We start from the raw sequence: 14,920 nt of genomic DNA on the forward strand, positions 1-14,920 counted from the left end.
CACAACTGCAGAAGCTTCAGAATACACCAAACAGTAGCAGTGGCACATACACCTTGTCAGTCTTCACCTTTCTTAGCTCCTACACCTTGCAAAGCTCTCCATCTAGGATGCTAACATCATCTTGTCCTCCATCACTTCCAGGAGCTGTCACAAACCACAAAAATCATCCTCCATCTATGCGCCTTACAACCACTGAAGGAGATCTAGGTTACTCTAAAATATATTCTGATAAAGGTTTATCAAACTGAAGAAGTAAAAGAATTCCAATATTCAAAATGTTGAAAAACACTTTAAATCAATGTACCTCAATTACAGAAGGGTGATATATATAGACATGATCTTCTAATAAGCATCTTAATTTTGTCCGAATTAAACGCCTAACCAGCAAATGCATGAGTCAGGAAAATTTTAGAATACACAAATTGCTGTAATAGAGATGGTCAAAATCATGTGGAATGGGGTATGACTGAGAGGGCTTGTTTGTTCACCAACCTCGCTGATTTGTTGGACCAGACGTCGCCATAGAACCGCCATCAACTGAGCACAGACTAATAGGGTCCCTGCTATGTCGCCAAAGTAGGAAGAAGAACTAAGCACAACCTGATGCGGTCACATACATGATTAGTTTTTTAAGTATATCAAATTCAGAGGACTACGCCGACGTCAGCGAACTTGACGGGACCATCGGATTCCACGAGGTCATTTCTTGCCATGATGTTGTGGCCATACAGCCCGGCCCGAGGAGGTATGAAAGCGCATGGCCAGGACCTCAGCACCCGCCACCGTCGCCGTCATCGTCGCCACTGCTTGACAATCCTGAGCAACGATTGGGGGCGAGCAACGCAAGCGAGAACCGAGTAGAGGCGAGCATGGCGCTCGCCGCTCGGCCGACTCGCACGTTGTGCGTTGGACGCGATGCGAGTGATCACCATCAGGCTGTCCTGGTCGGTAGAAGCTACGAGGACTGGTTCGGCAGGGAGAAAAATAGGCAATAAAAAACCATTGATGTGGCATGCCAGCTGGACCAGACAATTGAAACTTGTCGGCCAGAACACAAAATCTCGCTAAACAGGGTAAATTCTGGCAGAACTTTTGCTAAATGGGGTAAAACGGACAAAATCTCGCTAAATAGGGTAATTAGTGTCAAAAATGTCAGAATAGAGGGTAAAAACCAGAATTTACTCTATAATTTATGTTGGCTCGCTGTTTTATTTTGGATCCAAGAAAGACCTCTGTACCTAGTTGGAACGGCGATAATGATAGTTTGTTTTCTAATTAATGGCACCGTCGTGAGCCTAGATTTTAAGGCAAATATGGCACCGCCGAGTCTGGTTCGGATGTGATTTGCACAACCCTACGTGGGGACTTTTCACGACATATTGATTTCCAACCTACTTCTTCCGTGCCATGGACTTTACCCTGTTTATGTTGAAGATGGGACATGTAACGTTTTAACAAATCAAGTAGTAATGAGACACTTATTTTGGGACGGATTGGGTATCTACCAGGTACAAAGTCGTGCACACCAACGTGATGGCTTTAATTCTTCCACAGAAGAGAAGTTTTCGGTACTATATGCTCGGCAATGCTCTTGCAACCCGCATTGAGAAGAAGAAAACGGCTTTTTCCCGTAGCAGAAAGGCGCCTTCCCCATGGCGTAGCGTAGCGAGCAGTGTGCGTACACGTCGCCCCAATCCAGAACCCAGCGCGCTCCGCCACACTCCCACCGTCCCGACGACCCACTCACCACACCACACCACACCACACTTATCTGCAGAGTGAGCCGCCGCAGCAGCGCCCGCTCGCAGACACGCTATCCACCTCCAACCACGCCGGCGGCCACACGCACAGACGCACTTGCGCCGGAGCTCAGGTCAGGCGAACGTTCCAATGGCGGCCGCGCCGACGGGGGTAGCGTGCCCGGTCTACCCGTGGCCGAGCGACGCGTAAGCACGCCACCAACGCTCACTGAGCTCTTCTTCTGAACATCTCGTGGGGGGCTGATTGCTGGCTGGTTGTGATGGACTCGCAGGGCGCAGCGCGGGGCCAAGGTGTTCATGCAGAGCGACTGCGCGGCGTGCCACTCCGCGCTCCCCTACGCCGGCCTCCGGGGAGCCGCGGTGCCGGGCCAGGACGCGGTGGCCAGGACGGCCGAGATCCTCGTCGCCGAGGAGGCGCGGCCGGCCGGGATGACGACGACGCCGCTCCATGGCGCCGCCGCCGCGCAGACGCCGGACCTCGCCACCGTCGCCACAAGAGTAAGCGCACTATCTCGCTGCTGCTGCATCACCATTCTGGCATCTACAATGACTAGTACAGTATGTGTTTCACACTGTACGTTCTTCTGAACAGATCCAGGGCGGGCTGCGGTGCAACCTGTACTCCGCCGGGACGGCGGCGACGCCCGTTAGGGCGATGCTCGCCGGCGGCGCCGCGGCGTGCCAGGAGCTCAAGAAGAGCCCCGTCTGGCTGCAGTTTGCCCAGGCTTTCCAGGCAGCTTGATGGGATGGACCCATCTTCAGTGACACGACCTGCTATGCCCAAGCTTGCCTCATCTCTGTGTCCAAGATGTATGTCTGTAACATATGTATAAATCACATCACATTGCACCTTGTGCTGGATCAAGTAGCATCGAAATAAAGCACTCCTGTGCAGCCGTTCCAAGTTAAATTCAACTCATGCGTTCCAGACAGGCCGTGAGCAGCAGCCTATATGCTGTGACAATAATGGCGATATCATTCATGACAGGTTTGCAGTACAGGGAGATGTCAGGAGCTGCAGAGAGGTAAACACAACAAAGCCTCCTAACCAGTGAGCACCATCAGATCAAAGGTGAAAAACAGGTCAGCCATGTATGGCGGCACTGCCGTCGACGAAACATACATAAACTAAAATTTGACCATTGTTTGGTATCAAGAAAGAAATGTTCGGCGTTCCAAATCAAACATCTATGTAGCAAAGTCAGCCAACAATAATTACAGTGCCTGAAAAAGATCACCCGAGACAAAAATTAGATTAGGCTATGATCCTCATTTTCTGAGCTACTCTTGTCTCGATCTAATCAGCTCCGTTTGTTTGCGATCCCGAGGCAATGATCAGAAGCGGTCATTCCTTCTCCCGATGGCTCATTTCGGCCGAATCAGTGTCTGCTGTTTGTTCTCTGTATGCTTCCTTGTGATCCACAGCCTGCACGTTCGAATGCTGGAACCTTGGTAGCGCGCCGAGCTGCTTTAGGCTCTCGCCCTGCCTCGCGATCACCATCTCCAGGTACTTGCTGTGTTCTTCTACCTGCAGCTGCATCTTTCTTTGGAGCTGTGGAGAGGGAAAAATAAAAGAACAGAGAACCCACGTTACTAAAATAGATGGGGAGTTCGCACGCCTTTTCTTGCCAGGTCCAAGGAGTGAAAATATGCATACCTCAAGCTGTGCATGAAGTTGCTTCTGCAAGCCAATCTGAGTTCTTAGCCCTTCACTAGCCTCCATGTGTCTGCACCAAGCGTAAAGTGAATAATTAGAACTCTGGAACTCGCACACACACACACAAAAAAAAAAAAAAACTTTACTGTGGACCGGGCATTGCACCATTTCATGGATGTCTTTGAAATACGTCTGAAGCTAAAATAGGTTACTGATGGCATACGTATCTTCCAGGTTGGTGCACAGGTGGTACATATATACAACATAAATTTACGTCAAGGCAGTCTTTACAACAGTAATAAAAAGCAAAGATATAAATTTACGTCAAGACGGTCTTTACAATAGTAATAAAAGCAAGGATATATCAGGTATAAAGATTATCTCACTTCATGTTCTGGGAGCAAACTTCATCCATGTGGCTGCTTCTCTCCGCTGAAGTGCCTGCTAAAATACAGAAATTATAAGTAAGCATGAAATCCTACATTTCAATAATTTTCTTTAAATTTAACTAGAGGCTAGACATAAATAACATAATGTAAAAAACTAAAAACAATAATAATGGTAAAGAAACAAGTCACTGAAGTATCCTAGTTTGCTATATGATAGTCAGTGTCTGTTTTGCAATGATGACATTAAACCAGCGTTGCGACATAGAGAGACACACAAACCATCAGATGATTCAGATTGATGGCGAACTGTACGATACTTCTGCAAAAGAATAACCCGCGGCCATCAGGAAAATACAGAAGAAATAATAAAAAAGCTCACTGATAACTCAGAAGGAACAAATGTAGACCTGTAGATGGCTTTTTACATGGTATATAGTTAGCCCTTCAACCTTCATAACTTTCTGGACTGCTTTTGGAGTTGCTTCTGCAGGAAGAGGGCTTAGAATTAGATAAATGAAAATGTCTAGCAAAAAGAGCACAACAAAGACCAACATGACTGTACAGACAGACACATGTTAATATTTCTGGTTTAAAAGGATACATTACCCCATAAATTTCATCAGTGAACAAAGCACGATTAGCAGAAAAATAAAGCGTAAAAAAACTACATTCAAAAAAGCGCAAGAAAGCATCAATGATCATACTTTCACTTCCACCAAGCTTGTCAACGGCGTCAACAAACTTCTCATGGAGCTCAGGTGTCCAGCGCATCCTTGACTTGGTTGGAGTAGTGTCTGAACAAGGTAAATTATCACTGCAAAGTTCATCCACGTTGAAAGAACTCGATCTGTTTTTCTGCCCATGAAAATATGCATAATTTGAAGGTGTCATACTTGCATCAGCTGCCTGCAAATGAGGTGGTAACTTCATTAAGCATGTGGCAAAATTCAACAATATTATCTCTGGAGCTGCAAGAAGGTGGAGTGGAGTTCTGCCAAACAGGGCCTAAGTGCAATGATGAAGGGTTGGTCATCATATTGTTTTGCAGTTAGTAAAGCCAAAAGAAAAGAGAGGAAATTGAGAACCCCTAGAACAATTAAAGCAAATCACAAGCGAAAAATCAGTCAAATGAGATGGATACCTTAAGCACAGATCCACCAGATCCCGAACTTCCCAGAAATTGCTCTGTACTCCCAGATGAGTACCATTCTTTATGCTTTGCAAGGTGGGTACTATGATCAATTGTAATGATGTCTTGGCTTTGTTGGCTAACAATCACGTTTCGTTGATCGGAAACATCAATGGTTGCTGGATATTCAAGTACTCCTGGGAGTGGTCCTTGACCCCAGTTTATTTCTTCAGATACTTTGGGATAGACCATCCTTAAATAATCTGGATTACCAGTGTATGATGCATGTGCTGATGGCAGTGAAGTATCACAACCAGATATTGCAATAACATGTGATCCAAAAGACAGTTTCCCTTTAGGTGATCCATCGTTGATACGAAGATCTGAAGTGAAATTGGAAGCTGACATATATGGCTGACATAAGGTACCGAATGAGGTGATAGAACTACCGCACAGATCCCTTTCAATGTAAGATGTCCTATACTCTGGAAAACTAGGAACTGTGACTTCAGAGAGTACTTGTACTACATTAATATCTGATGGAACAAACCGAGGAACTTCTCCGTTGCAAAACTGACTCATTATTGATGTATAGCCGTGTGCATTACCCCTTCGATGATCCACCTCAGTCCACTGAAATGGATCTTTGATCATATCATTGGGGAAGTGTAAGGGCCTATCCAATTCTAACTTGGAAAGGAAATCAGTGGGAAAAAAATCTCTGGTCTTGTTCAGTCATTGAGATCATTGGAGCGTCTTATTTTCCCAGATTGCTGACTAGCGAGAAATTGTCTTCTATGAATATGCAAGCCAATAGACAATTATTAGTTTATTACTATAAACCCCCAAATGGCAAATCAGTGAGGTTCTTAAAATTGTGAATATCAAGCAGGTTATGCATCTTAGTAAAGAAAAATCGTAGTTGGACACCGGAATCATGATGTGAATCGCACATTGGTAATTGCCAGTTATACTTCTAGAGGTTGAGAGTAAACTCAAGATTGTAATCAAGAAGTAACAGGAACAAACTGCAAAGGATTGAGACACACGTGCAACATGACTTGCAGGTTCAATCCCTTCTTAAACATAAAAGATAAAAAAGCAAAGAAGCATTCAAGAACTGAATAGAACAAGCCCCAACTCTCCAGCAGTTTCCAGAAGGAACATAACTAATGGAATAGAAGAACCAATAACTACAAGTCTACAACAACAACAACAACAACAACAAAGCCTTTAGTCCCAAACAAGTTGGGGTAGGCTAGAGGTGAAACCCATAAGATCTCGCAACCAACTCATGGCTCGGGCACATGGATAGCAAGCTTCCACGCACCCCTGTCCATAGCTAGCTCTTTGGTGATACTCCAATCCTAAAGGTCTCTCTTAACGGACTCCTCCCATGTCAAATTCGGCCTACCCCGCCCTCTCTTGACATTCTCCGCATGCTTTAGCCATCCGCTATGCACTGGAGCTTCTGGAGGCCTGCGCTGAATATGCCCAAACCATCTCAGACGATGTTGGACAAGCTTCTCTTCAATTGGTGCTACCCCAACTCTATCTAATCTTCTTTTTTTGAAGGGAACAAATAACTAATCTGAGCGATAAATCAGACAAAAGAGTTGCAAAAAAAGAGTAACTTGATGTGGATTCTGCGTTGCTGTTACAGAATTAGTTGAATCGATGTTGATACTTACTTCTTTCTTTGGAGAACGGGACCGTAGAAGAACAGGGATTAAAGTTTTAAGCAAGGATGTGTTGCTAGGATCAATTCAGGGGCTAAGAATGGAAAGGAGTTCAAGTTGCTGTGTGCACAGGGGAGGGTAGGTGGAGCTATGGCTCTAGAGAGGGACCCTGAATCTGCTAAATGTATCTAAATTTCTATAACCATCAAGCAAATAGTCTACCAATATTTTAAACTGACTCCATTTTACTTTAAGAATAGGGACCACATGGAGTTACTTCCTGTGTAATGGATATTTTAAAACCTGCCAGCTATTGACTTATTGTATGCATCAACCACCCAGACGTAGATTGATTAGAAAAATATTAAAGCTTTACAAGACAGAACATAGATATACATGCTGCCAAGCTGGATTGATAATACTGCAAAGGGAACTATGGCAACAGATATACAGCTGCTAGTTTGGTCTGACCGAAATACAGAAGTTGTGAATTAACCTATTACACCGATCAGTTAGGAGGTTGTAAAAAAAACTGACACGGTTACATAAAAGCAATTTCAAGACATGGTAGAGCTATCTTGCCCAGGCCTTATGCTTGGTTCTAAACCATGTGGATGAAGCAATATTCCATAAAACAATAAGCTTGCAATCATGGAGTATCTTTTTGGCAACTAGGTGCTTTGGAGTTGACAAACCCAATTTGGCATGTAACAGAAGGTTGTTTAAAAGCTGGCATGACAACGTCTCTTTCTAAATTACCTTATCCAAAACTATGCATCTTCTCATTTTGTATGAAAAGGAACAGCTGGAATACGGCACTTCGTAAATAATTTATTAATCATGCTTTAGAGTTCTGACCTGGTGCAGGTGGAGTCCAGAAGCACAAACAGGCAAAATAATAGGGAAGAAAATGTCAGCTGCGTATTGGTTATGCAAATTGGAAAACGATTTTCTTCAGTAACTTCATCAAAGGGAAAAATGCAGTCCCGCTGTTGATTTAGTTCCATGATTTACACTTTGACTCGCAATTAGATCTACAATATGTGGATCATGTCATACAAAATCGACATGTCATTCGTACTTTAAAACATTTTCCTATCGTTGTGAATTTGTAACTATGAAAACTGTATTGTACAACAAGTTTATGGTCAAAGTTCAACTTTTAATAGCGTGGACACCTTATGAGATCAACATAAGGAGTACTTTGGTTGGTCTTCTTTTTTTCCTAATGGGATTTGTTTGCCATGATACTACCAGCCGACCAGGCTAGATTAAAGAGACTGGCTTGCATCTTCAAAATCCAAATAAATGTAAAAAACATTTAGCAGACATCAGTCAAACCACGATTGTCCAACAAACACCCTAGAAGACTCATGTCTCATTGGCCAGAAAAAAGAGAACAAAAGATAAGAAAAAATACGATGCAAATAAATCGCCTAAATTGAACATGTGCCCGACAAGAAGATAGTTGTATTTCATCATAGATTGTCAACTTGGAAGGCGGAAAAGGAGGAAAAAAACCTATTCAATCTTCGTATTTGACCAGTTTATATGCAGTGACTTTTGATCAGTAACAGTTTTCAACTTTTTATCATGCAGAAAGTGTATTGATTTCCTGCTGTTTAACGTTCATCATATCACCGTCATCACACATGCAAAGTAATTTACTGCAGCCAGCCTGGAAAATAAATTACTTGGAGTGGAAGTGCACATTGCAAATCTCCTGTATTGTCTTGAACTACCGCCACTACTGAACCATTGGATGAGGTTGTTGAACATGGAAAGTGTAGAGACATTGAATCCTTTCGGCAACCTCACCTGAAACAAAGAATAGGTATTTTTATAGAGTTCGCAGCACTGGATGGTTTTTCCATTTGAAATTTGAGAAATGGAGTAGTTACAACTATGAAACTACTTACAGCTATCATGTTGCTCTATTCCATCTCTTCTGCAATTACATTTCCTGAAATTGAAGCAGTGAAATTTCATGATGAGAACTGGTACAAAAACTTTGAAATTTAACCTATAGTAAATACTTGGCTATTGATAATACCGTTCTGTGGAAACAGCTTCATCAAATTGCTTGTCTATTTCTGCAAGGTATATTTCAAACAAGGTCGACCTACAGGATCCAATGCATATATTAAACTTTTAAAATGATCATATAAATCAGCAGGGACACATTTTAGGGTAAAGAGCAAACAGCTTACCGTGGCGGAATTGCTGCCGCAGTAAGAACCGGATGTAGAAGCCATAATACATGCGGTTTACTTTCTAATGACTGCCTTGTATACTCAAGAATGTCATTTTCCTGTTGGAGTTGAGATGCTTGGTTAAAGAGATCACATTATGTTTTTCCTCAACCACACATCAAAATATGGGTATTTCGTACTAGAAGGACCACACCAAGAAGGCGCAAAAACAGATAACATCATTTCAAGATGGTATACTATCAGCTTTGACAAATTGAAAGGTTTTAGGGCAAAGGGAAGATGATAACAACAAAGGCAACAAAGAAATTTAGATTTCGATAATATTATGTCCATGTCACATATTTTACTTCCTGAGAAACCTGTGAAAGGCATGCTCCTTATAAATTACCAATAAAGGCAGCAGGCATCCCATTGCTCAAAAAAAATTCAGCTCTCGTCAATGAATGGTTGATGTCAAATTCTTGTCAGCTGCCAAAGCATGGTTCAGTAACTGTACTCTGGATGTGATTTCATCTAGTTATTAGTGTTCCATCCAGATTTTTAGTACCACAGCACCAGGGAGTCAGAGAAGTACATTAGATAGTTGACACAATGGTGCTTAACATTGCTGGGCCATGAGGAGTAACTTTTTTGAACGTCTTCCTAAATGTGCATAGCTGCCCACTTGGTTTACAGGGGTAGGATTCCTTCATTTAAAAATGATTTCACCAAAACTGATGTTTGCAAGAAAATGAAACTTGGCAAAAGCAAGCTGCAAATAAGACATAAGATAAAGATACAAAAAACCTTCAAATTAAGAATCTTGTCTGGGCATTCACCCCGATAAGTTCCCTGAAGCAACTGGTGCAGATCAGCATACTGCTTGGATATAGGAAGGGAACTAAAAGCATGCGACACGAAGCTCTCTATCAATGGGTCCCATCGCCTTGAAATCAAACCCAGCAAGCATATCTCCTGTAAAGACAATGCATATATATATATATATATATATTAATGTTATTATAATGCAGAGAATGAGTATACAACAGTGTAGATGATTAAAGGCTGTGCCACGAATAGATACCATGACTTCAACGAGGCCACTCTGACAAGAATCTACAGAAACTTTTAATGGTTCAAACACCTTCATCCACTGCTCCTTGGGAGCACTAAAGATAAAACTAGATCCAGACACAATCCGAACAGTGCGTTCATCAAGTAAGTATGACAAACATCGTCCTCTCCACTGTTTCCACAGAAGAAACTGGTCGATGATTTGTGATTTTCTGCATCGGAAAGTTTATAATGAGTTCAAACCATAGCATGCTACCATGAAAAACAAAGGACACACCACAGAAGCTTGAGAGTGTTTAAGGGCTCATGTACCTAGAGATCACTGGGCTGCCTGGATCACTGAAGCTGTTCTTCTTCACGCTGTCCAGAAGTGTGCGCAGTCCTCTCTCAGCCAGAGAAATACATGATGCTGAATCCAACCGTTCCAGAAGCTCGTTAACCAGAATCCGTGAATGACCCGTGGTGGGAGCTCCTACTTCACCGCCGCTCTTGGTCCGCGGCAAACCAGACAAATCCATATTCAAGATCGACTTCACATAATCTTGGCACGCATCGCGCCCACCGCTAGCACCAATGCCGTCGATGTCCATCCCCACGACCGCCTCGAGAACAGCCCGGATGTTCTCCACGCTCGTCGTTTCGGCTTTCAGAAAATGCTTTATGACCAGCTCTGTGGCCGCCGAGAGCGTCTCCGATCGCATGTCGACAAGGCCCTGCGCGGCACCAAGCAGAGCATCAGCACCCGCATAATCATAACAAACATTTCATAAGGGAAACAGTTCATCGAAATCACCTTGGGGAAACCCGGGCTTGAGGCGAGCTCGGCGAGCGCCGCGTCGAACTCCCTCGCGGATTCCTCGTACTGCCCGGAGTCACGCAGGTTCCTGAAGACCTGAACACGACAATGCAGGAACAAACTGGTCATGCCATGGCACACTCAGATACAGCATTCAGCACACAAATCCTGCGGGTGGCCTATGCGGCACATCAAAGAAACGAAACAGCGCGCGACGAGCCAGCGCCATGGCGTCGTGTAGGGGCGGGAGGAGGCGAAACCGAAACCTAGCGCGGCCGCGCGAGCGGGGGAGGGAGGGGGAGATCGCGGGGCGTGGTACTACCTCCTCGAAGAAGAGCGCCCAGCGGAGGGCCTTCTGGACGTCGGCGGGGCGCCAGGCGGCGGCGGCGCCGGAGGAGGCGCGGCCGCCGGCGAGGACGAGGATGTCGACGAAGCCCGGCACCAGGGCGAGCACCTCCTCCATCTCCATGGCCGCCATTCCCTCCTCCCACTCAGACCCCTCCTCGCAATTACCGGCTTCCTCAGGGACGGATCGGCAAGAAAACGCCCCCAAACCCGAAGCCCTAATTTCTTCCACGCCCTCTTTTCATCCACCACCCTACACCACGCCGTATTTACCATTTCATCGCTTACCGAGCCCCTGCCCGAGGGCGCGGGTGAAGTTAGGGATGAGATACAGGGGCGTGGGTGCATAACGGCCGCGAAGCCCTAGGCGCGGCCGCTATATAAGCGGGCGGATCGCCTCCCATCCTCCCCTCTCCGCCGCCGCCGCCGGGTACCGCCCCCTCTTCTTCCAAGATGTCGAAGCGAGGTACGGCGAAAATTTTACCCCCCTTCCTCCATTTCTTCCCAGCATGATCTTGCTTGGCCGCCTCGTGGTAGTCTCGTAGCGTACTCCTGGTTGGATTGCGCGGTGCTGTGCTTCGATTTGGACGCGCCCAACACATGTTTTCTTGCTACCAGTAGTCGCGATTTGTGGCTGTTCTTGGTGAATTTGGTGGTGGTTTAGGTTCGTCGGTGGTCAGATGTGGTGTAGAAGATGCTTAGAAATGGAGCTATTCAGCCGATAGTTCGTGTAAGGTTGCTCGTTGCTTTGCTGTGCTGATGCTGGATGGATCATTTTCCTCGCCAGTAATTAGCTCCACTTTAGGGCCTTGAAACGCCTTGGAAGTGAAACATATCTGTGATGCACTCATCCTCGTTAGATGCCTGTGACTAGCTTTTCCTGGTGAAAAATGGTGCGGTACACTTGTTGCTAGATGTTTGTCAGTTCCGATGTGTTCAATTCATGCTTTGTTCGAGGTTTTACTCTGTTGTAAAGGAGCTACTGTGCATGATGCTTTCCTTCCTGATTGTTTCATGGCCTGCGGGGTTGTTGTATTAGATCTTGGATGGAGCATTAGGGCAGTTGCATCTCGCAGGTCGAGTGATTGCAATTTTTCTCAGTTGCTTGTGTTAATCTTGCCTCGATAAGTAGGTATAATCTCTCTTTTCCTTTGGCAAGGAAAGTTCATGATATCATGTAATCATAACATGTCTGTGTGTGTGTGGCTGTCATGCATCTCTAGATTATTTTCTTAGTTTACTGAAGGTATATGTAATCCTTTTATCTGAATGTGTTCTTGTGTGCTTGTTCTTGAACTGCAGGGCGCGGAGGTTCCGCTGGAAACAAGTTCCGGATGTCGCTGGGTCTGCCGGTGGCAGCCACTGTCAACTGTGCTGACAACACTGGTGCCAAGAACCTGTACATCATCTCCGTGAAGGGAATCAAGGGGCGCCTCAACAGGCTTCCTTCTGCCTGTGTTGGTGACATGGTTATGGCCACTGTCAAGAAGGGAAAGCCTGACCTCAGGAAGAAGGTCATGCCGGCTGTCATCGTCAGGCAGCGCAAGCCGTGGCGCCGAAAGGACGGTGTCTTCATGTACTTCGAAGGTACTGCTAAGTTCTTATGATGACTTCAGTCATTCTGCAATCTTGTACTGTTGTTGTTTAATATGCCTAGTGAATTTGCTGTATGTTAACCTGTTAGTTGCCACAGTTTAATTTTAGGAAACCACTTGAATGAACAAATGATGTATGGAATATCTGCAAAATTACAATTGCGTGTCCTTGCTAGAGAGGTTGAGTTGTGGTTTGAAAGAAAATTTAATGCATCTTTCACACATTCTATGGGATTGCTCATTTGCCACAATGAAGCAACATATGCAAATTGGCCAGAAGAACATCATAGTGCAGTCTTCTATTGCATTTTGCCACCCCCCGGGCACATTGCATGTTTTCCTCTTTCATGTGAGAATTGCTTAGTCTTAACGTTGTCTGAGACTTTCTGTGTCTGCATTCTGATCTGTCAACCTTTCTCTTTGCAAGTGTTGTTGGATAGTAGTGGCTGATTTTTTCAAAATTAATATCTAATGTTTGATTTTTATCATACTTGCAGACAATGCTGGAGTCATTGTGAACCCAAAGGGAGAGATGAAAGGTATTGATCATATCACTTGCTGATTCTGTACTTTTCTGCATGTTGCATCAACAGGCAGTTGAAACTTGAAAGTAACAATCGTTGAACCTGTAGTATACAAGCTGTCTGTATATCAAAGATTAGCTAACTAAAGCAGATCAGCACAAGCTATCAACACTCTTTAGCACATGTCATTGCTGGTGGAACAGCCTGATGGATTGACACATTCTTCTATCCTGCAGGTTCTGCCATCACTGGACCGATCGGGAAGGAGTGCGCCGACCTGTGGCCCAGGATTGCCAGCGCAGCGAACGCCATCGTCTGATCTGATCGCCGGAGCAGCTAGATGATCAAGGCTTTGATAGCATGTCCCTCTTTTATTCTAGTTTACTTGTGGCCCTTGAGGATGAGTTTCCTGGATTATGTAATGCTGCTGGATTATGGTCTGTTAGCTTTCTTAAGATTTTGCACTGTGGTTTGGCTACTGAGATTTGGTGAGTTTGATGAACCTGAAAGAGCTTTTGGTCCTATTTATCTCTGTTGTGGCCACTATTCACCTGAGAGGTCTGGCTTGGATGTTGCTTTAGTCTGTTGCTAAGTGTGCTAGCTTGTGATGAACGGTTGCATGTTTGCCATTTTTTTCTCAGCATTGCTGAGAGGCCAAACTGAGCTGCAAATATGCAGTTGCCTTAACAAAAAACCTACAGGTCTGGAGAATGTTTGGTCCTTCTGCTTTTTCTTGAATAATTTGATGAATTTTTGTTATTTTACCGTGGCTTGAGGAAACAAGTTCGTTGGTGAATGTAGCAAGGTGTGTCTCATCTGTTCAAAATGCAGAAACTATTTTTTGGGCGTAAATGGTACTTTGCTTTTCTAGGCCAAGTTGGGAGCCCAAGAACATGTCAGGGAGGCATCATGAAATCGTGCTCTGTATCCCAAAAATCCATGACATACATGGAAGGCACAAACAGCAACTATGAGAGCATTTATGTTTGCAAATTTAGCGGCGAGCAGACCATTTTAACTGCAAATTTATCTTCAAAGGGCAAACAGCAAATAAAGAAGCAGATAGTTTAGCGAGTCGGCATGTCTTGAATCCGGGCACATCTGAACTCACTTTTCAAAAAATGTATTCTAAAGGCGTTTTGAAATGTCAAAAAAATTAAAACAAATTTCCGTGCATACATGTTTGAGATGTCCGCATGCACCTTTTCCCAGTTTTTTTTGGCATTTTGAAATGTGTTTTCCAAGGTGTGTTAATATCTAGTTGGGTTCATCCATGCACTTCTAATAGTTTAGCTAAGTTTTTTAATTCTCTGGATAAGGGGCGCGTGTCATTGTTTGTGTGGAAATGAAATGCATTTTGCAATCAAGCGTACGAATTGTTCTCCAACATTATTTAGAGTTAATTGGTTACCTCCCTCTTGTTCGTTCTACACTAGATCCCCCCCTTCAGTCTTCCTTCTGGCTCTGCTTCTTTTACATGAAACCTCTCTGATCTCTCCGGCCCAGCTGAACACTCTTATGGCAATAGTCTCTGTCCAAAGTTTCATGTTCCCCGATCACATTACATGAGTATATAGTTTTTAAAAGAGCAAGGAACGCAGATGATCAAGTTCCGAGAGCAAACTTCCAAGCCTAAGATACGCTATGATCCTCCCATGTGTCACGAACGATGCCACTCACCTAATGCATGTGACAGTACATGTTTGGTTTCAACCCCACGATCCTTATAGTATCGCACTTCAAGTGCCATTTGATCAATATACATGTTTGGTTTCAACCC

At 44.4% G+C, this 14,920-nt stretch overlaps 3 protein-coding genes and 1 long non-coding RNA gene across 9 annotated transcripts; 2 read left to right on the forward strand and 2 right to left on the reverse strand.

Annotated features, from left to right (window-relative positions):
- On the reverse strand, nt 1-835 carry LOC123135010 (uncharacterized). Of its 2 annotated transcripts, XR_006465795.1 has the most exons (4): nt 663-835; nt 493-560; nt 305-377; nt 1-144 (listed from the first exon to the last, which is right to left on the reverse strand). It is a non-coding gene; the product is annotated as an uncharacterized lncRNA (long non-coding RNA). The 2 variants fall into 2 exon arrangements; XR_006465794.1 differs by having other exon boundaries at nt 493-835.
- An 829-nt stretch (nt 836-1,664) lies between these two features.
- On the forward strand, nt 1,665-2,670 carry LOC123139697 (cytochrome c1 2, heme protein, mitochondrial). The gene is made up of 3 exons (XM_044559428.1): nt 1,665-1,946; nt 2,033-2,258; nt 2,353-2,670. The coding sequence occupies exons 1-3, from the start codon at nt 1,891-1,893 to the stop codon at nt 2,500-2,502; spliced, it is 432 nt and encodes a 143-aa protein (XP_044415363.1). The 5' UTR covers nt 1,665-1,890; the 3' UTR covers nt 2,503-2,670.
- A 156-nt stretch (nt 2,671-2,826) lies between these two features.
- Nucleotides 2,827-11,207, reverse strand: LOC123139695 (protein PHOSPHATE STARVATION RESPONSE 2). Of its 5 annotated transcripts, XM_044559423.1 has the most exons (10): nt 10,999-11,207; nt 10,674-10,772; nt 10,193-10,593; nt 9,891-10,092; nt 9,614-9,781; nt 8,825-8,925; nt 8,668-8,736; nt 8,534-8,577; nt 8,309-8,432; nt 5,070-5,730 (listed from the first exon to the last, which is right to left on the reverse strand). In XM_044559423.1, the coding sequence occupies exons 1-9, from the start codon at nt 11,152-11,154 to the stop codon at nt 8,362-8,364; spliced, it is 1,311 nt and encodes a 436-aa protein (XP_044415358.1). In that variant the 5' UTR covers nt 11,155-11,207; the 3' UTR covers nt 5,070-5,730; nt 8,309-8,361. The 5 variants fall into 5 exon arrangements, with proteins under 5 accessions (XP_044415362.1, XP_044415361.1, XP_044415360.1 ...); XM_044559427.1 differs by lacking the exons at nt 8,309-8,432; nt 8,534-8,577; nt 8,668-8,736; ... (4 more) ...; nt 10,674-10,772; nt 10,999-11,207 and adding exons at nt 2,827-3,312; nt 3,418-3,487; nt 3,804-3,858; ... (3 more) ...; nt 4,700-4,712; nt 6,627-8,288 and having other exon boundaries at nt 4,948-5,730; XM_044559426.1 differs by lacking the exons at nt 8,309-8,432; nt 8,534-8,577; nt 8,668-8,736; ... (4 more) ...; nt 10,674-10,772; nt 10,999-11,207 and adding exons at nt 2,827-3,312; nt 3,418-3,487; nt 3,804-3,861; ... (3 more) ...; nt 4,700-4,712; nt 6,627-8,288 and having other exon boundaries at nt 4,948-5,730.
- A 135-nt stretch (nt 11,208-11,342) lies between these two features.
- Nucleotides 11,343-13,668, forward strand: LOC123139698 (60S ribosomal protein L23). The gene is made up of 4 exons (XM_044559429.1): nt 11,343-11,487; nt 12,324-12,608; nt 13,114-13,155; nt 13,377-13,668. Exons 1-4 carry the CDS (start codon nt 11,475-11,477, stop codon nt 13,457-13,459), a joined length of 423 nt encoding a protein of 140 aa, XP_044415364.1. The 5' UTR covers nt 11,343-11,474; the 3' UTR covers nt 13,460-13,668.
- Nucleotides 13,669-14,920: the final 1,252 nt, after the last annotated feature.

Source organism: Triticum aestivum, chromosome 6B, assembly GCF_018294505.1.
Source record: "Triticum aestivum cultivar Chinese Spring chromosome 6B, IWGSC CS RefSeq v2.1, whole genome shotgun sequence".
In the NCBI taxonomy this organism is placed as follows: domain Eukaryota; kingdom Viridiplantae; phylum Streptophyta; class Magnoliopsida; order Poales; family Poaceae; genus Triticum; species Triticum aestivum.